Source organism: Anabrus simplex, chromosome 5 (assembly GCF_040414725.1).
Source record: "Anabrus simplex isolate iqAnaSimp1 chromosome 5, ASM4041472v1, whole genome shotgun sequence".
NCBI lineage: Eukaryota > Metazoa > Arthropoda > Insecta > Orthoptera > Tettigoniidae > Anabrus > Anabrus simplex.
The window spans coordinates 232,604,764-232,627,495 of NC_090269.1; the positions used below are offsets into that span (position 1 = coordinate 232,604,764).

General features: G+C 36.6%; 1 protein-coding gene across 1 annotated transcript in view; it reads left to right on the forward strand.

Moving 5' to 3' along the window:
- LOC136874792 (uncharacterized) overlaps nt 1-22,732 on the forward strand; it is a 262,590-nt gene that overhangs the window by 118,120 nt on the left and 121,738 nt on the right. Inside the window, exon 6 of the mRNA XM_067148464.2 lies at nt 2,283-2,506. Within this exon, the coding sequence (XP_067004565.2) occupies nt 2,283-2,506 (224 nt within the window). The remainder of the gene's footprint in view (nt 1-2,282; nt 2,507-22,732) is intronic.

The window sequence follows — 22,732 nt, forward strand, 5'->3', positions numbered from 1 at the left end:
TGCCATGATAAAGAATTTTCCAAAATGTATCCAACAAGGTGCATTTACAGTATTAAAATATTCACTTGGTTAACTCAGTTTCAAACATAACCTCACATAGCCAAAGTAGAAAAGAAACATGATTCAAAGACGAGGACAAATTATGCTGGCTCCCCTGTGCAAGTGCTTTATTTTTGGGATTACTGTACTGTTTGCATTTTTAGATGCCTTGTACTTGCATGGAAAGTACGAGACACCCTTAAAACATCGTGGCTTATTGAGCTTTCCTGTGACGATGGGATGAAGTCTTTTGGTTCCGTCTGCGTTGCAGTACAGTACAGTGAACCCATCTCCTTTAAAAATGTCCGTTTTGGCTAGGCATAAGAAAACAATGCAGTTTCATTGGCAATGACAGTATTGTTCGGTGCGTACGAATTGAGTATAATTATGAGCCATGCTTTTTCGCTAGTTGTCGGCATCGCCATTGTTCGCAAATTCTGCTTCTCTGCACTCTGCCTGTTACTTGATATTGTGGCGTTCCTTATAACGCTGAGAACAAAAGAATTACGATTTCACTCCAACTTAGCAACTATAAAACACACTGTCGACACACCGAAGTGACAGAAAGTGCGGAATGCTACCCCTGCACTTTCCCGAAGACGCATTCTGTCGTGACACGGAGAAATTTTGAATTAAAATTACTCTGTAAAATACTATTTTTTAAGAATGTAAATGCAGTTTTAAATTGAAATTCTGAATTTCTGTTTAAATATGACATATGGGGGCAGTTTTCTTCCATCTGCAGGTTATGCAAAGTCTAACTGTACATCCAGCATCAAAAACTTGCCAACTTTGATGTAAATAAAACCCACACCCCGATTTCGTGCCTAAATTTTTTTACAAAAAATATGCGGGGTTATTCACGTATACTTTTTTATTTATTTTGTAATTCATTTCAAAATTCCTCTATGTATTTGTTTATTTGTTTGTTTATTTATTTATTTATTTATTTATTTATTTATTTATTTATTTATTTATTTATTTATTTATTTAATTAACTTGCACTTATATTCACTTTGAATATTGTCAAATGCACATTGACTGTATGGTGAATTGCACTTTTATCTTGGTCATAATCATATTTAACAGTGTACTGGAAGGGAGGACTAGACAGTCTAATTGTTGAGAGGCATTCAAGGCCATCGCACAGCCTGTATGGTCTGGTGAATCACCAACAGCAAATGCTGGGTCTGTACCTTAATTACGGACACTACCACTACTTTTCTAATCCTAGCCCTTTCCCTTTCTTGTGTCTCCAAAAATCCTTTGTGTGTTAGTGCGACATTAAACCACTAACAGAAAAAATGTATAATCTGGAGAGTGATCGGCTTTAATACAAAATCATAATTGGTGATTGTTGGGGGCAATATGTGTGTTAACAAAGCAATTAATTCAGTAATTGTGCTAGGACTTTGCATATATCTTCAGGGAAGCTCTCCTACAATGGCACGCTAGATCCTCCAACTCGTACCTTATTGAGTAGACTATTGCAGAAATCTCCTTAGTGATGTCAAACTGCTGAGGAGCAACTGGCCATTGTGGTGCAGCAAGCATGAGATGCAACGGCTCCAAGACTCAAAGAATTCAACGATGTATTCCAGCTTAAATTTGTCATACTTTATAGTAGCTATGTCCAAATGTGAACTCTGGGTTTTATTGTCTCATCATGCTAAATCGTTACCCTGCAAACCCCTGTGTGTGGGGGGGCAGTAGAATAACACCCACGGTATCCCCTGCCTGTCGTAAGAGGCGATTTAAAGGGACTCTGAACTTTGGAGCGTGGGTTGGCAACCACGGGGTCCATAGGCGAGTCCAGGCATTGCTTCCACTTACTTGTTCCAGGCTCCTCACTTTAATCTATCCTATCCGTCCCTCCTTGATGAACTCTTGTTCTTTTCCGACCCCGATGGTATTAGGTTCCCGAGGTTTAGGGAGTCTTTCATTTTCACGTCCTTCATGGCCCTTGTCTTTCTTTGGCCGATACCTTCATTTTTTGAAGTGTCGGGTCCCCTCCATTTTTTTCTTTCTAATTAGCATTATGGTTGCCTAGTTGTACTTCCTCTTAAAACAAAATCACCACCACCGCCTTACCCCTCATACTGATTTACAGCTTTATAGAATCAGCTTCATGATTTCCATTTTGAGTATTGATAGTTTATGAGCAGAATTTCATGTATAGTTGAAAGGAATTTTCTGGGAATGTTGGTTTTGCAAGTCTAATTCATTTAATTTTATTTTAATAGAATGTTTTGAAAATGGATGGATCAATGCTTGGCGGTCAGCCGATAAAGGTGGAGCCATGGAAGGAGAGAGTAATTGATGAAACTGGCTCTTTCAAAAGAGTGGCAGACTCTGAGGAACTTGAACGAGACTCACCAAAGAGAAGGAAACGACCAAAAAGTACAGAACAGCAGCGGGCAGATTTAGAAACATCACTTACAGTATTTGTTGGTAATCTTCCGTACATGTAAGTATCATTCTTTTCTCCACACTGGAAGGTATATTGTATATTTTTTACACAGTACCCTCTGATTATTGAAATCAAGCGCAATCAAATTTGGATAGTTGAAATCATTATTGGATTGCACGTTATAAATTTCTCATTGGAGCCCGTATTGTCAAAGTATCAACTTGTGAAAATTTGAAATTTATAATTCCACCTTTACAATACTGTAATTGTCTTTATTGAAAAGACTACATTAGACTGTATTCGTTATGCATGTTTCGTCCTCCTATGGGACATCTTCAGTCACACATACAAACATTGAAAATAAGGTGAGGACACGTTGAAATAATTAAATAAAAAGTCTTTAAATCTTGTGACGCGGCGTGTTGGCGTCTTGTCAATCTTGAATGATAAAATTGTGCAGCATGAACATAATATGAAGCATGAAGTCCAGTTAAAACACAGATTAAATTGTTATATGCATAGAATTGTCCAAGTATAAAATAGCATGAGTGGCTATACGAATAAAATTATATGCATGTAGTACATGAAATAGTGTGATGATAATGCCACATTAAAATAGATTCCTTGATTAGATGAAGAAGGTGGAGTTATGCTGATGATGCAAGTTGAACTTGATTGTGTGTTGACAATATGGGCCTAATAAAGACATAATATGAATGAACTAAAGAAATATTTCCATTGAAATGTAAACTGAGTGCCCATCTGGTCACTCGCCTCCTTGCCCGTCTGCGTCGACTGCTCCACCTTAAGTGTTAAAGCTAACTGAGCGACATCCTCAAAGGTCGTTGAGGACCGACTAGGAGGGGAGTTTTACTCACGCGCCTTTGTGTAAAGAATATACTGATTATCTCCTCGAAAAGTATATTGATTTCCTCTGATTTCAGTTTATAAATCGGGTTGCATTTTTGATCAATATTTATAAAAATGTTTTCCAAAATATTCAGTAGATTTCCTTTCTTAATTAAATGGAGAATTTGGAGGTCTTGTTTTATGTCCGTGAATGTATGATTGGTATCGACGACATGAGAACCGAATGCCGAGGATCTGGCGTATTTTGCCGCATTAACATGTTCATTATACCTAGGGTTGCCATACGTCCCAGAAAATTGGGATTGTTCCGGATTAGAGTGGTATAAATAATGCCCCATCCGGCTGACTAAATGTCCCGGATTTATTAAAAGTAATCCCTTTACTTCTATAGGGAATACATTTAAACACACACCCAATCTCTTAAAACTTCAAATAAATTGAATGGTTGAGACTCAAGAAGTATGCATTAATTTTTACCTTATCGATCTTATCCATGAAGTAGTCAAAGTAAACTATCGAATTATCGCTTCTTTCTACGTACTTCCGCTGTTGCAGTTTGTTTTCAATTAGAAATTGGAAAGAATCTTGTTCTATGTTCGAAGAAGAAGAAGAATCTGTAGGAATCGATTAAATTATGTGTGATATTCTGACAGTGAATATTTAACATTTTTAAGCATGGCATCGAAACAGAAAACGAAATTTAAAGATGAATACACCAAAGATTTTCCTTCAATAAAACGAGGTAGAAGTGAATATGAGGCGGAATATAAACTATGCAAGTAAGTTTCTTTTATTTTTTATATAAGAAATAGAACAAATGATTGGTGAAAGAATTTTGTTTACCGTTTACCTGAAGTCTGACTTGGTAATTTAAAAAAAATATTTTTTCTTTACAGTTGCTATTTTTCAATTGCACATTGGGGGAAAAGTGACATCAAGGATCGCGTAGGTACAGCGAAGCACAGGAATTCCGTAAGTTGTGCGTCCTCCAGTAAGCAACTGACGAATTATTTCAGTAACAATAAGTCAGAAGAAAGAAAAGTAGCTGCTGCAGAGGCAACGTTTGCTTTTCATTCAGTACGGCACCATCTCTCATACAACTCCACCACGTGTACGAGCAAGTTATTCCCAACTATTTTCAACGATTCGAAAATTGCAAAAACATTTTCCAGTGCAAAGAAAAAAACGAAAGCAGTAGTAAATAATGTAATTTCGCCTTTAATACAAGCGGAAGTGAAAGAAAATATTTCCAAGTGTGATTTTGTTAGCATTAGTACAGATGCTAGCAGTCATAAGCATCATAAGGTTTTTCCTGTAATTGTGCAATATTTTGACAAAGAGGAAGGTATCCAGTAGAAACTGTTAGATCTTGTTGAGTATAGCAATGAAAATTCTGACACAATTTCTGAATTAATTCATAATGTTATAGGACACAATAACATCAGTGAGAAAATTAGTGCATATGGGGGCAATAATACAAGTACAAATTTTGGGGGTCTCGCTAGGAAAGGTGAAAACAATGTTTTCACAAAATTGAAGTCCAAATTAAGTAGTCCAGTTGTAGGGGTTGGGTGTCTAGCCCATATTTTACATAATGCCCTACAAATTGGTGCTGACTCCCTGTAGATGTTGAGAGTTTAATAGTGAAAGTGTACAATTACTTTTCTATTTTTATTTTATGAAATACTTCCTCTAATGCAGAGGCTGCCCTGCGACAAAGTATACTTTTACATTTATATTTAGAAGAGAAATAGATATTCTATACTTGATAAATGTTGAAAGTAACCTAATTGTAACTGTTAGAGAGTTTTGTGAATTTCTTAATGTTACTTATCAAGACCTCCAATGACATGTAAAAACAAGATGGTTAAGTTTATTTCTGGCAATTGAAAGATTTTTACGTATGTTTCAGCCATTGAAATCTTTTTCATGTCACAAGACTAATGTCCTGTTCTCCTGAAGTCTTTTTTTCTCAAACAAAGTTGGTGAGGCTTATTTCTGGTTTCTCATGGCACAGATGAATCTGTTTCAGCCCGTTGCCAGGATTGAAATGAAAGAGATTTCAATATATGAGGTTGGGATGGTACTACAGGAAGTAATTGACACTTTAACAGAAAGACAGAATGCAGGTTTTGTTAGTTCAAAAGTGAAGGATTTCCTACCTGACCTACCAAAAGCACAATGTCAGACGTTACAAGATGAATGTATGTCATTTTATGAAACAACTATTGAATATCTGTTGAAATGGAGTGAGTTTCTGCCACAATTGCAACATTTTGATTGGTTGCTTCTACATATGACAATTACATGGGATCGGGTAGAATATTCTTTCAAATGGCTGCATGAGCATAGTAACTGTAAATTGAATGAGAGCATTTTGTTTGATCAGGTCATGAAATTAAAGTCCTTTATGAAAGAAAATAAATGAAGAATTCAGTGGTTTCTTAGCTAGCAAGAAGTGGGTACTGTTCTTTAAAAGCTGTATGTCAAAAGTGTAATGCTATGTAAGTTGTTCTGAATTCTATACATTATTCACCAGTGTCAAAATGTTGAAATACATTGACTCTGTACAGTCATCACAAAAGTACAACTGCCATAATAAAACATAACTTGTAATATATTGTAAAGAGTTTCACATTAAAAGTATGCCAAATTTGAACTTATTTGCAAATATGTATTTGTCCCAGTTTTGTGACAGACAATTATGGCAACCCTAATTATACCTTATGTTAAAATTGCGGCCTGTCTGTCCAATGTAACTGGCGGAACACTGCTGGCACTTTAATTTGTAAACACCTGATTTCTGAAATTTGCTATTGCAGTTATTGATAGTGTACTGATTATAGAAAAGATCAGTGTTATTGTTGGTTGTCTTGAAAGAAACTTTCATATTAAGTTTCTTGAAAACATTTGTGATTTTGTATATTTTACTGTGACTGTAGGTGAAAAGGGCGTAACTATCGTCTTTCTTTTTAGTATCCGTGGTTAATTTGGAAAATTATTTCTTGATTTTGCTAATAATTTTGTCCACAAATTGCCTGTTAAACCTTTTGCTTGTAGCTGTAAAATAAATAGTATCCAATTCATTTTTACAATCTACTTCTGACCTGGGTATATTATAAGCTCTGTAAATCATACTATAAAAGGAGGCCCTCTTATGTGCTGCAGGGTGTATGGAATTTTGTCTAATTACGTTCACCGTTTGAGGGGGTTTCCTGAATATTTTATACCTAAGTTTATTAGGGTCATTAATAATTGTAATGTCAAGAAAATTCAACGCTTTATTATTTTCACTTTCGAAAGAAAATTTAATCTATGAATCCATATTGTTTAATTGTTCTAATACCTCCTCTCCATTAGTAATGCTGTGATCGATTACTGTAAATGTATCATCTGCGTATCTCAACCAGCATATTATTCCTTTAATGTTGTTGATTTTATTATTTTCAAGAAAATCCGTATAAATTTCTGCCATAATTCCGGAAGCTGGGGGCCCCATAGGAAGACCTTCCTGTTTATACATCTGGCCATTAAAGGTAAAGTCATTATTAACGGTGACGAACTCCAAGATATTAATAAAATCAGCTACCTCTTGCCTGCTTAAATGTTTAAAAATTTAAACATGCAAACAAACCAAAACATGTATTCATTTGATGTCAAAAATATGTTTCTGAATATTCTAGTATTAAAAACGATAAATCTTGTAAAGAACAATCTATTTAAATACAGTAATTTAAGCAGGCAAGAGATAGCCGATTATATTAATATCTTATTAAACATCGATCCTAGCCAAGTGGCATTGTCTTCTCTTCATGGTAGCCACAATTTAAATTATGGCCAATGCATGTGGGATTTTGGGAATGGAGATGTGAATTCACATTCCCGTGCTCGTGTTTCCATGTAAAACTGGAGGTCTGGTGCCTATAATCACAGTTTAAACATTGACACAAAAATACACTGTTGTACATGGGTTGCATTTGTTGTGTGGCAAGTTGAAAAGTTGCTTAAATTCATGAACAAGGACTCACGATTAATACCACTTTTCTATCATCCTTACTGAATTTGGTATTGATTTTTTAAATATCTTACAATGGAACTTGTCTTCAAAGGCTGTTTGTTCCTTTCATATCAAACAGAGAACGATTTAGCACACAAAAGTATGGTTTAGCAGATACCCCAAACATGATTCAGAATTTTCACTGCTCTATATGTATGCTGCTACTGTTATTGTACTTCTCCTGTACCGTACCTTGGCACTTCTTGCCTTTATAAGTGAGAATTTACATTGCAAGTACCAGAGAAAAGTCCTGTTATATCCTCATTGAAATGTCTCCTGGCTTGTAGTTTTGTTGTAAAGAAGGATGAACATGATATTAATGCTAATCACAAACTATTTTAGCCTCGGTGCCATTTCAAATTTCTCTCTGCTCGCCCTACAACTAACTTGGAAACTGTCTAACCCAGCTTGCTTCCAAGAAATATCACTTGATACAGATATGTTGTTTGTTTGTTTGTTTTTATTTTTTATTAAACCACACATATATTGCAACCATTGCATCATTCTTTCATTGAGCTCTGGAAAGCTTGTATTGGACCCACTGAACATACTGCCTTCAAAAGTTAGTAGTTCTCTTATAAGAACATGGTCAAAGTACAAGTTGGAACGCAATACTTTCCTGAGATATTATATTGTCTTTCAATTCTTTCTGCTATTAAAAATAAAATTCTCCTATTTTGTTTTTATTTATCTTATACCGAACTGACACTATATAACTGTCTCACACTGCTTACCCATATGATTGAAGATATTTAGGCCCTAGTTTTCTATCTAAAATAAGAATAAACAGATAGTTGAAATCCCATTCTGTCTTGAAACTATGATTTTCACTATCCACTTTCATATGTTTAAAAAACATGTTACGAACAAGCTCGTACTAAAGCAGAAGAGCTACTGATGACCTGCTGTATTTCACAGTACTGCCAACATTGCCTGCTGGTGAAGGAGAGAACCAGCAGGCAGTGATTGAGTGTTAGCAGTATTGCCAATCCATTTTGAAGAATTCCACTTGGTGAGTATGTACAGGGTGTCCACCCATATGGAAAACCAGGGAAACCGCGATATGTCAGGGAATTCGATAAATAATGGGAAAACCAGGAAATGTCAAGGAATCCAGAAAAAAAAATTCTGGAAATTTGTTCTTCTGCCAGATAAAATGGACTTACCGTATTTATCCGTGTAATAGAAGCACATTTTTCAGTTTTTATAACATTAATCTAGAGCATCTTTTATGACAGGAATAAATTGTAAAGAAAACATAATAAACATGCTAAAAATAAGTTTGATCTTGAATATGAAGTAACCATTAGCATCAATAGCTACTGTATATGGATAGCCTATAGCAAGCGGCAACGACTATGATCGATTGATTGATTGATCAAATTTTTGATGTTTTGATCTGCTTACTATTGAATATTCTGTGTTGTTGGGGAATGGCGAGGCCTATATTGTGTTCTCAGTTTTCTAATCGCTTAAATTAATGGCTTCCACAGCAAAATATTCATATAGACAAAATTCCACAACCATCTGATGACTTTGTTTGTTTACTATGTAATGACGTGTGCGATAGTCACTAGCTCGTGAAATATAAAAACAGACAGAAAGCACTGACTGAATGCAGGAAAGTATGAAATTCGTTTAAAATTTATACTCCTTGAGTGCTCATTATTATTATTATTATTATTATTATTATTATTATTATTATTATTATTAAATGTGCTGACTGCACCGGCATTTCTAGTAGGGAACATGCATAATTTTCAAAAATATTTTTTTTGAAAAGTACACCAATGAAATAGTCCGTAAACGTATTACAATGTGGTAAGTTGCCTTGTTTTCTACCATTAAAAAAATGTTCAAAAGTGCCTTTCCGCAAGGCGAGTGAAACGCCCTCTGACGTAAGCAGCGCGCTGTGACGTCACGATCCAGTACTGCATGCAGCTCTACCAGGCATTGTGCATCAGCCGTTACTAAAAGCCGATTGTTTATTATTCGTGATCGCGAATAACTTCAAAATGACAGAATAAACGTTCAAAACAGCACAGTCAATCTACCATGTGTAGATGTCTTCATTCTTGAAAAATAGTGACTTTTGTGGCCGCAGAAATTCGCAGATAAAAAGCAAGTTTGTAAGTGGCATCTTTTATATGCGTGCAATGTACTGTAACTCATAGTGTTAGGATAACAACGAACCTGGATAGAAATCACATCACTTTCAACTTTTCCTTCTAGACTGATTCCCATATTAAAGAATAACATTACATTTTCGGGCTTTCAGCATTAGTAGAGTAAGAAATCGGATTTCAGCACTAACATAAACATATAGGTAGCATTATAGTACTAGTCCGTCTCTGTTGTGTAGTGGTTAATGTGATTAGCTGCCACCCCCGGAGGACTGGTTTCGATTCCCAGCTCTGCCATGAAAGTTGAAAACAAATAGTACGAGGGCTGGAACGGGGTCTACTCAGCCTCAGGAGGTCAACTGAGTGGAGGGGTTTCGAATCCCACCTCAGCCATCCTCAAAGTGGTTTCTCGTATTTTCCCACTTCTCCTCCAGGCACCTAAGGCAACGGCCGTTTCTTTCCCTCTTTCTTGTCTGTCTCTTCCGATCTTCCCATCCTCCAGCAAGGCTCCTGTTGAGCATAGCAGGTGAGGCCACCTGGGCGAGGTAATGGCCCTCCTCACCAGTTGTATCATCATACCCAAAGTCTCACGGTCCAGGACACTGCCCTTGAAGCGATAGAGGTGAAATCCCTCGCTGAATACAAGGGAAAAACCAAACCTGAAGGATAAACTGATTAAGAAAGAAAGAAAGATCATAGTACTGTAGGTCTATAATCTATCATTCCCGAAAAAATATATATTTATGGTTGGGGCAACTGGCTTACCCACTTCCGGGGCCCATGAAAGAGAAACATTAAATATCTTGGTGGAGGGAAAAAGGTAAACAAGATAAAGATAAATATAAGTTCATCTAGTTTTCACAAGTCGGGCTGAGTGGTTCAGACGGTTGAGGTGCTGGCCTTCTGACCCCAAATTGGCAGGTTCGATCCTGGTTCAGTCCGGTGGTAGTTGAAGGTGCTCAAATATGTTAGCCTCGTGTCGGTAGATTTACTGGCACGTAAAAGAACTCCTGCAGGACTAAATTCCTGCACATCGGCGTCTCCGAAAACCGTAGTAGTAGTTAGCGGGCGTAAAGCATATGACATTAATTACATTTGGCTTTTAAGAAGCTGAGCATATCATGCAAGAAAAGTGTCTTGGTGACATTTTAATCGTTCAATACAGGAATGTTTTTGGGTACTGTGACTTATACCTCTTTGCTATTTGCTTTACATCGCACCGTCACAGATAGGTCTTATGGCGACGATGGGACAGGAAAGGCCTAGGAATGGGAAGGATGCGGCCGTGGCCTTAATTAAGGTGCAGCCCCAGCATTTGCCTGGTGTGAAAATGGGAGACCACGGAAAACCATCTTCAGGGCTGCCGACAGTGGGGTTTGAACCCACTATCTCCCGGATGCGAGCTCACAGCTGCGCGCTCCTAACCGCACGGCCAACTCGCGCGGTATTTTTACCCTTCGGTTTATTGACTTGGCTTGTATAACCTAAAACTTATGCTAAGTTGGATAATATTTTAAACACCTACATCACTATTTTCACCTGTGTGCAATTATGTTATTTATTTCACTAATATTATGATAATTATTTTAATTGAGCATTGTTAAGTCATAAGACCCCAACAGACAAGCATTGGTTTTGTGTAGAGATATACATTTGTTAAATTCACGTTGTTTTCTTTCATGACGTACGCGCCTATTTTTTGTTATATTATCGAGTATTTAGCTATAGCCTAAATTTCTTTACAAATGTAAGCTCTTCAATAAAGACATAAATAACTGTCGCATGCCAAGATAAATTGGTATAATTAGAGCTGTCAATATGGTTCATAACCCCTTTGGTTTATTATCTTGACATGGATCACCCAAAACATAGGTTAGGTTTGGAGATTACTTTAATAATCAGCGTTAATTAATGCACTGTTTATTACTTTCATATTCCAAGATGTAAATGAAGCATTTAATTAAAGCATCATACATTAAAATTCAAAGTGTTACCACTAGAACAGCTGACATGGAAAAGTGATTGAAAATTCAAACAAATTCAACTTACGTTAAACTGATCTTTAAAAAAATAAACTGTAGACTTTTCCGATATATCATCAGCATTTCTCCGGCTCGCCAAAATCCATTTCTCCATAGTTTTAGCGTCTTTGGAACATTTATAAACAATTTGTTTGGGATGGTATGCGATGTGCTATTGCACATCGGAACTATACACCATTTATAAGTTTTCTGCCTCACTGTCTGCGCAGGATTCATTTTAAGTCTAAAATATACCACTCAGATTATTATCCAATGTATAGACTTCGAATATATTTATACCAGACACTAACATAAAGTAGAAATACGCAAAGTGTACCCTGCTTCTCACAGCACACTATGTGTTACTTCGTCTGCTAATTCAGTCAACCTGTACGATGACATCAGACCAATGAGATCGCGTACTTGCGTCATGTGACATTTTCGTACTTTAATTTAGATTTTTATCATGTTTGGAGTTATTATTTGTACATTCTGATCACATTTTTGAATTCTGCATGAAATTTTGAATCAGATTAGCATATTTTTAATTAAAACCCCGGATCATGCATGTTCCCTATTGCACCATGTTGGGCGACCAAATAAATGTGTGTCCAAACAAATGTACCGGTTGCTTGTCTCCTCAAACTGCCGCACGAATAGGAGCCCAATAAATGTAACTAACGCATTGCTCCGCGGCATCTTCCTCTTTCCTTACTCCACAGTCTACAGCCATTTAAATATGCCATCATCAACTATCATGCAACCACGCAATTATATTATACGATGTATATCTGCAGCTTTACCTCTCTGCTTTGACCCGACAGAATAAACCTTCTTCCGCCGACATATATTTTGATGAATATCTCCTTTCCACATTTCGCTATTAGTGTCAAATAAGTTTCTGATTCGCTGCACAACATCTCTCAGAGATAAATATTATGTTTTAAAAAAAATTATTATTTTAACGTGTGATCGACTGAAGAACTGCATCTCCTCTTTTCAAGTTTACCAGCTTATCCATTTCTTCTTAAATGTAATTAAGTTTTTTTTTTAAATCAACTCTCAAAGTCATCCATTCACAATCTTGCAATAATTCGACTTAAACTAGTTTTCTATAATAATGAAATAAAATAGCAATAATAATTATTTCAATCCTTAACTTCTAGCTTATTCATGATCATAATGTATCTTAGAATGAATTATTAAAACGTTGCATTCCCGTTTAAAAAGAAATTAATATAGTTCTTGATTGAAATCCGATCATCATCTCATGTTGTACTTATTGAATCGTAAAATGAGGAAAAAATCAGATAAAATATTTATCAATCATGTTAACTATCAACGTCAAAATATCAAGAATTCTTATTTATGACTTCCACAAGTCACTAATTTTATCTTATTTTCTCAAACTTCACTCATAACGTAAGCAAAATAAGTAAGTTCCATTTATCATAGCTTCCAATAGCTATTCTATAATATACCAATAAATTTTAAAAAATATAATTAATTAGTTTTATCTGTCATGGGGCAAATATATCCATAATATTTCCTGAAAAACATGTAGGACTAGCGTAACTTAGCATAATCACGTTCATAATCAACTCATACACCTAATAGTGTCAAATTCTCATTTAAATACAATCACCTGATTGTGAAATTTCCAAGAAAAATTGTAAATGATAATGATTTATTTGTTAATGGCAGTAATTCAAATTATGAAGAAGCTTTTTCCCACAAATCATATCTTCGACATTAACCAACAAGGTCTTAACACAACATGCGAAATTCTCCTAGAAAATACCAAGTTTAAACTGCAGTTTCAATTATTTGGAAATAATCTTTTGATGATCGTACACCGATAATAGCTTGTGAATTCAGTAACCTTATATCACCATATGTATATCATATGAACCCAAACTTCATACGTTACTACGTAAATCACGCCGCAATTACGACAACTATAACTTATAGTTAGCATTATGTCGTGTAAATACCGTCAATTATCCAAAAATACATATCTTTCATCATATTCATGTAATAAACATCATGCCTCCACATAAATTGTATTAACAAATATATCCACCATAATATTCACGAGTATTATCTCATTCCGTCGTATATTCTCTCAGTTACACATATAAATATCAATCATTCCTCTCTTAGGCAGCATAATGTTTCAATATTCCACTACTATATCATAATGATGCTTTATGGGTTTGATTATTATTCAAATATCAGCAAAAATTCTTTACCTGTGAAAGAAATACATGTATTAATACATCAGGCTCATATCTACTTACATTTGGTGACGATTTGACGTTGAATCAAGTTCTACTGTCCTAGAAAACAATCTATTTCCATTTCACATTGCACTTCGATTGAATCACGTTATGAATAACACTTTACTTTAGCAATAAGTCGAAGAATCACTTTTTTAAAGCTCTCCACATATGAATATAAGCATCCCTACAAATGAATATTAATTTACGTAATCAAAGACTGCCTAAATCCATGGCTTTAAACAATTATATAACTTCTTTCGTGAAGATACTGCACATTGAAATCAGTTCTCAAAGATTTAACTGTAAACCTTACTATGATCACAGTACAAAGCATCAACATACTACATCTCAAGTAAAATATGGATAATTTAAATGTATAAAACTACATGGAACTTAGCTTATTTCTGCCCGCATTACTGGACTGGGTTGGTTAACATCTTGATCTTCTTTGGGTTCATCGGCTCCAGGTCATGGCTGCGTCATCTCCGGGCAGTGGTTACCAGCCTCAGGTTTGCAGAATCAGCTGAGTGGTATCCGCCAGACGTCAATCACATTTTCTCAGCTTAACCGCTCATCATAATGCCGTCACATATATGCGATAAAAACATATTTAAGAATGTCAGTAGTTCCATTGCTCAATTATAAAATGAATTATCTTGTATTTAATTTCTATTTTCTAGCAGATTATTCTTCCGAAAATAATAATATCTTCAGTTATGTTATTTATAAATTTCTTTAGATAATCTCCAGTTTAACGCAAATCTATTTCAAATTGGTGAAAACTAATTTCTTTTCTAAATAATCCTTGATAATTTCCAATTTGATCTACGGTTTCCGTCAGTTTTATCTCTTCTTCTCCTCTTAGTTTTTACGCTCGATAATCTTGATATTTATTCGAGAATTAGCGTAATATCTTTGTTATTAATTGTTCCTACAATCAATCATTAAATCTCCTCTCATAACCAGATTCTTCCTTCTTTACGTGTTGGATCTCCCATGTCACTTCGTTCAGATGCTCATCGTATATTGTGATTGTTCACTTAGCCCGTTTAACAATTTAAAAGATTCTGCATTTTTCTTAATCACGGCCGCATGGATACTATAGGTCTGAACGTCTTAATTCTTCATCATGGCTTATTTGATTCATTATGTCTGTATTTCTCTCAACATATTCACTGACTGTTTAGTTCTGTATGTCTGTATTCCATATAATACACCTTTCTACTATGTAATCCTTGTTATTTTATCACAATGCTGGCAAAAGTTGGTGTTGTATAATATCTTGTTTTGACGTAATCAGGGCAATGAAATGGTACATGACGTAGGTAAGCCTTGTGTAAATGTGTAATACATCGTGACACCGTTCGGGCCGCGCCATGTGCTAGGGGTTCGGAAGTTTTGAGGCACGACTAGTAGCTTGTCATATCACATGTAATTTTATGAATACGGAACAAGATTTAAAATAAAGTGACACCACGTTGTAAGATGAAAGTTGTTTGTTGGTTTGGAGATTTTGAGATTGTGAAGTATGTAATCGGTCTTGATCCAGCCAGTCCCAAGTTCCCTTTCATATCTATTTATAGAAATTGAGTGCAATCTCAAAACCTGGCTGTCAACTGTATTGTCCTAGGTATTGTCTACAATACATCACCACGTGGTTAAACTACCTGGTTACGTGTGTGGTATAGATTTAATAGTGTTCAGTGTAGATGTAATTTTATTTACATCCGTGTGTTGCTTAGTATATAGTTTGTCTCTGTACCACACCTCAGTACAAAAGAAATGTTTCATAATGATAGATCCGTATTGAACTGTGATTACAATAGAGTAAAATAATATATTATTATTGGTCCACCTTTTCAATACAAAATGAAAATTACATAGGGACTAGTTTCGACCTAGTAATAGGTCATCATCAGCCTGAAGTAAATTAAAGCGTAAATATCGAAGAAAACATAAACAATGTAAACACAAGTACAGTCTTTTTAAAGGTACATACCATGTGGGAAGTTGAGTAGAGATATATTTTAAATAATAACTCTTCCAATTGACGAAGCACTGAGCGGAAGTTATGTAAAGTTCAGTGCGCCGTATATTATAAAAGACCACTGTGCAGTAAATGATGTAATAAAGAAGAATAGTAGGTTGAATGCTGGGGTCTTCTTAGCTGTTGTATATTCGAAGAAGATTACATCGTATTTTATAAGGTATTGAAAGACGTCAAAATACATGGATGTTGGAAAGGCTCTTCAGTTTTTTGGAACAAGGCAATTGTTGCGCGTGGAGGCTTAGGAAACCAGAGAAGCGCTATATTATGTTAAAAAATAGAGATCCTTAAAAAAGTCCCGTGCCTCGTATAAATTGTGGAAATGGATATCGAAAAAACTTGGTTCTTAAGCGATAATGTTGTTCATTCAGAGATCAATTGAAAATAAAGAATCGTAACATTGTCTTCTCAAGATGTTTATAAGCTAGAATTAATAGACGATACGAAGTATGATACTAGGAGAAAGCTCTTCTGCTTCTGGAATCTTGAAGGACGATGGATGTTTCACGAGGTGGAATAACATATATGGAGTTAAATAAAGGTGGATATAAATTCGCAGTTCAATGCGGACCATAAATTTGATTCTGAATAAAAGACAGTAAGTTTTTTTTTTTTAAATATGTCAAAAGGAAAATTTAAGCGTGATGTGATGAGCTGAAGAGAGAAACGGAGGTAGGAAAGGATCAAAGGAAATTTTGAGGAGGTGAGGGAAGAAAAATGAAGGTAGGAGAAGAATATATATATAATTTTTTTTTTTTAAATTTTTTTTAAGGATCTCTATTTTTTAACATAATATAGCGCTTCTCTGGTTTCCTAAGCCTCCACGCGCAACAATTGCCTTGTTCCAAAAAACTGAAGAGCCTTTCCAACATCCATGTATTTTGACGTCTTTCAATACCTTATAAAATACGACGTAATCTTCTTCGAATATACAACAGCTAAGAAGAAGCCAGCATTCAAACTACTATTCTTCTTTATTACATCATTTAGTGCACAGTGGTCTTTTATAATATACGGCGCACCGAACTTTACATAACTTCCGCTCAGTGCTTCGTCAATTGGAAGAGTTATTATTTTTAATATATCTCTACTCAACTTCCCACATGGTATGTACCTTTAAAAAGACTGTACTTGTGTTTACATTGTTTATGTTTTCTTCGATATTTACGCTTTAATTTACTTCAGGCTGATGATGACCTATTACTAGGTCGAAACTAGTCCCTATGTAATTTTCATTTTGTATTGAAAAGGTGGACCAATAATAATATATTATTTTACTCTATTGATACCTCAGTATAGTTCGTGAAAAACAAGTGGCAAGATTGTGACTCGGCAAAAATTGGCACTGTGGCCTCAATTAGCCATAACCTCCTTCCTATGCCAGTCATTAGCTGCGAATAATTTATTTTATTCTTAGTACTAATGTACCTGTTCTTGTTTTCGTGTCGGATATAATTAGGAAGTGCATACACTATCTTAGTGATACTGAAGTTGATACTATTTTGAAGCTCTTACAGTTTGGGATTTTCTTGTCTCTGTTTTTTCCTTCCACATGTTTGTCAACATTAGGTAGGATATCTATAGTACGTTCAATGACTTCCGAATTTTCAAGCCATCTTATAGCACAGTATTTCAAAGGAAATACGTTTGAACCTGTATAATGTGTATAATCAGCATGTGTTGCAGGAACGTCACAAAACAAGAAGCGAAGAGCACGAAGAAACTCTGCTGTATTCCACTGGGTTTCTTTTACTGACATTGTATATGAATTGTGCACAGTATGCAAGCCACAAGGTCCAATGTTCACCAAAATAGGTGCATCTGGATCATCATTTAATAAGTTACTGATATCCTGAGGGAAATTTTTATTAACATTTTACCATCCATTGAAATTTGTAAGTTTTTAGATTGAGTCCTTGCAGTGCTCGCAAAATAAAACATTTAACAAATCTGAGGAGGTAGAGTGACCAAGAAACACTGAATCAAAATAAGAAGTGCATACCTAATTAGTATCAGAATCGAAACAACGAACTACAAGATCCATTTGGCCCGTCTGAGAAACTTTATTCAGTGAATCATCAAAACCAATGGTGAAATGTGTGCACTTACTACACAACTCAAGAACTTGTTTATGAAAATAGGGAGCCAAACCATGAGTGATGCAACTTTCCTTCTGTGCAGTTGAACTTGCAAAGCTATTTCAGAGTCTGGAAACATAACTGGGAGCATACGTACACTAGCTTCACGGGCACGTAAAGAATGGTGTTGCATGGCAGTGTGCATGCACCATATAATCTCAGTTTTGGTTACTTCTTCTCTTTGACACAGGTGTAGAATATATTGGAAGTGGAAAGTGTTTGTAGAAGATTTTATTTGTAAATCTTTTTAAGTAGTACTTACTGTATGATCTGGAGTGTTGTGCTAGAATATTTTATTTGTATTCCATTCAGCTACCTAACCTGTACAGTGTAAGAAATATTGTTCTACATAGGTTGGTTGTAACTAGTAGTTTACATTTCTGTATTAACTGGAACACTCCAGAAAGTTTGTGATGCAAATTTTTGAACAGGGTGTGTTGGACTTTGTTAGTTATGCATTCTAGAAATATGTTCTTACTATTCTGGAAATGGAAGATTCGCGATCGTATGTGTTCAAGAAAGTAATTTAAACATCGCGACCAAAGAAAGTGTTGTGATTGGTCAATCTAGGCAGGCTCCTGTGTTCTAATTGGCTACTCCAAGGCCAGATTTCCCTTTAAAAGGGGGGTAGGCAGCTTTTCGTGGAGGTCTCAAGTCTTTGAGCTGTCTTGTCCGACTCGTTGGCCGAATGGTCAGCGTACTGGCCTTCGGTTCAGAGGGTCCCGGGTTCGATTCCCGGCCGGGTCGGGGATTTTAACCTTCATTGGTTAATTCCAATGGCCCGGGGGCTGGGTGTTTGTACTGTCCCCAACATCCCTGCAACTCACATACCACACATAACACTATCCTCCACCACATTAACACGCAGTTACCTACACATGGCAGATGCCGCCCACCCTCATCGGAGGGTCTGCCTTACAAGGGCTGCACTCGGCTAGAAATAGCCACACGAAAATTAATTAATTTGAGCTGTCTTGGTCTTGGCCTGCCGTAGTTTTGATGTCAGCATCTCTTCGCTACCAGAATGGACTGCCTTAGGGTAAGCACTGTTTTTTTCTGTCCGGTTTTAAGTTCCATTTAGTTTTCGTTGGTGTATCACAGAAGATTGCCCTAATCGCCACTATTATGTTGCTCAAATGTTGGAAAGATTAGTTTAACTTCACTCTAAATTGTAATAGCGTATTGTGTTCCTCTTACCTTCTAGATTGTATTGCCAACTTGGTTTGTCATTTGATGTACCGTATTTGCTTGACTCTTTGAACTTGTAGGAAGCTCTTGTCAAGGAATATCTAACTTGAGTGTTTTTAAGAACATGTAATCTGTATTTTACAAGTTGTGTATCGGTATTTTCCGCATTGCTGAATATATCTTGTAATTGCTGAAACTGTTCGTAATTTATTCTGTAAGATACGCTTGGTAAATAATCATTTCGAAAATCCAAGATCACGTTGATTTTTCCAAAAACTGCAACCTAGACATCTCCATGCCTTTGGTAAGTTCCCAGCACCGTCCCACGTTCCTTGTTTGTTATCGCCAAGTTGCCCTCACTGATATTTACTTCTCCAGTTTTTCTCTGCAGTTCATTACATGGTCCTGGTGTGTATAGTGTTTAGCAGTCTTACCTAAGCAGCGGACGGAAGCAGATGTTAGGAGCGGACAGTGCCGGTAGAGCGGGAGCGCAGTGTGTGCGGCGAGTGGGAAGAAAGACGGGAGGGAAGAGGAAGATGATTGGTGTGGACCAATATCGGGTGGTTATTGGAAGATGGCAGGGAAGACGGAAGATGGAAACAGCCTGGAGTGAAGGAGGTAAAGTAGAAACGAGAATGATGGGTGAGATAATACAGGTGGCGGCGGTGATTATGGTACTGTTAATTATAGGGGGCGTGGAAGCAAATCCCGGTCCGACTCACAGTGGCAACATGAACTGGGAAGACGTGGAGGTTATAAGAAAAGTGGTCAAAGAAGTTGTAGAAGAACTTTGCCCGTTTGAACAGATTAAAAATGTGATGAAGGAACAAGTGAAAGAACTTGAAAATATAAGGCGATGGATACAGGGAAAAACGGAGGAAACAATGACCAAAGTGAAAACTAACGAGAGAGAAATTACATCACTCATGTCGAAAATAAGGAAGATGGAGGAAGAGACGGTAAAGTTGAAATCAGTAGTAGAAGATGGTAACCAAGTACGCAGGAATAAATGCTTATTCATATATGGGGTCCCGGAGGAAAAAGGTGAGGACAAAGTGCTGACCATATACAAAGTAGTGGAAGTCGTCCAAAAAATGATGAAAATCAATTTTAGCAAAGCTGATGTTGACGATGTGGGAAGGGTAGGTAAAGCACGGGGAAACAGACCGATAAAAATGAAGTTGTTTTCCACCCTGATGGCGGAAATAGTGATAAGAGGAGCGGATAATATACAGGGAGCAAAAATTTGGATTAAAAGAGATATGGGAAGAGATGGGATCAAGAATATAAACACCCTGAAAAGACATTTGGTCCGGGCGCGATTGCAAGGGTTAAGAGCCTACATCAACGGTCAATTATTAGTGGTAACCAATGGTCAATGGACCAAATATTGGACAGCAACGCAATTACGTGAAATGGAGCAGAATGAGAAGGAAATGGTAATGGGGAAGAGGGTAGAAGAAATGCGAACTACAGATAGTATAGTTGGTGAAGACGGGCATGGAAATAAAGGAAAAACCAAGGAAAATAGGGCATTAGAAAAGAGCTCGCAACGAGAAGGAGACACCACGGTAGAGGAGATCATACAGGTTATCAGTGAAGAGATGAGGAGGGAGTCCAAGACGAGGATTGAGGAGCTGAGGTCGGAGTTCGGTGCCAGAGACGAAAGGAAGGAACACGGAGTGAATGGGGGGGAGGAACCACAAGACGTGACGAGTGCACATAAACGGAGTGAAAGGGAGAAGACAGAAGCACGAGGTGGCTTGGTAAAAGGGAGGAGCTTGAGCCTGAAAGAAATGTGGAGAAGACGAGTAACCTGGACGTAGGTGTAATGACAAGAAGTAAAAAAACAAGCAGTAGCAGCAAGTAAATTGTTTAAGCTAAAGGGAACAGTGGAGGATGTGTGTTATTCGCAGTGGAAGTAAGAGTGATCAAGTATTAAATTAGTGGGAGGTGAAGTGTGTGTGGACAAAAGAAAACAAGTGTAGCGAGGCAGTGGAATTCAAGAACAGACAATAGTAATGAAACGTAAGGAGAAAAGTGCACAGCGACATGGCAGTGGAGGTAACAATGAAACGGGAGGAGAAAGAGTGCTCAAGGACACGGCAATGGAGGCAACTAAATAGCTGGGTTTGCAACGTAAGTAGAAATACAGGAAGGTCAGTGTTCAGAAAAGATTGTGCTGAGTAACGTACCAGGCCGGAAGAGACATGCCGCATGTTTAAAGAACAGACACCGTCTGCTTACACTATTACATCCTACATAGCAATATGTTATTGTGTAGACACTCTCCACAGCAATGTATCATGGGTTTATTTCGCCCTCTACATAGCAATATGTTATTGTTTAATATCTATATGCAGCAATGCGTTATTGTTTTAGTTTCTGATTATTATACTCACAGACTACATTTCTGCCACGGCCAACAGACTATCAATAAGGGTGCATCTCGGGTCAGGCGACAGTGTTTATTCTGCCTATTGCTTTTTTTTTTCCATGATTATTATATTATTATTTATGATTTGTTCATGGGTCTGTTGTTTATCAGGTGACAGTATTTTTCTTTTCCTTTGTGAGCTGGTTTAGGTAAGATTTGTTATTTTTTCTCCACATAAATGGATCATATACACATTATGTAGATCTGGAGAAAGAATAAAGAATATGATATGGTATAGTGTTTAGATTGCTTTCCTCCCTTTAACTGTCTTTGTATAACCCCTGAAGTACCGGTAACACTCTTGAAAGGTCATTCTGTAGACATCTCGCCTCTGGTGAACCTTCTTTAATGAAAGAAGAGAAGTAGAAGAAGAATAAGAAGAATAATCAGTGGAGTCATATGGGAGAGAGTTCGTGTGGTAGCTGTGGCAGGCAGGGGACAATTTATGTTTGCAGCCAGGGTATTATCTACTGAGTTTAAGTCTTTTGTTACTTCACTATTCGCCCTGAAATTTTACGTGACCTTTTAACGCCTACTTTCCCATGTTGCTAAGAGAAAATCATGTTTTAAATATTGTGCAATATGCTGAAAATTTGTCCTGAGGCATGGTTTTCAAGCATGTTCTGAAAGTATTATCAAGCAGCCACCTTTCATTAAACTAAGTTTTCCTTGGCTTTGATGAAGACATTGTTAGCTGAAAATAGAGGTAACATAACATAAGGATATTGCAGACATCTTTAAATAGTCCTATACTTCGCACAGCTTTCTTCTTAATTGACAGTAGCAAAACATGTGAGCATCGCCTTACCTATGCTGCCAGCACTCTACTTCTTCGATAACAGCCAATGCAATACAACTGTGGCACACAGCCCTCGTAAAATGTAATACCGTACTAAGAAAATTGCATGCAAATCACAAGTGAAGACAAATTCACAAATCCTTTAAAGATAGTGTTTCGCACAGATTGTCTAAGAGGAATGGTAGCTTTGTGCTAGAAGTTACTGGAGCGATCACTGCTGGCATATAAACTGACTGAAGGAATTTCTTGTTTCGATCCAAGTGTAGCCAAGCAACCTCTAAGCGGCAAACGCCTAAGGATAGCTTTAAATGCCTTTGTTGA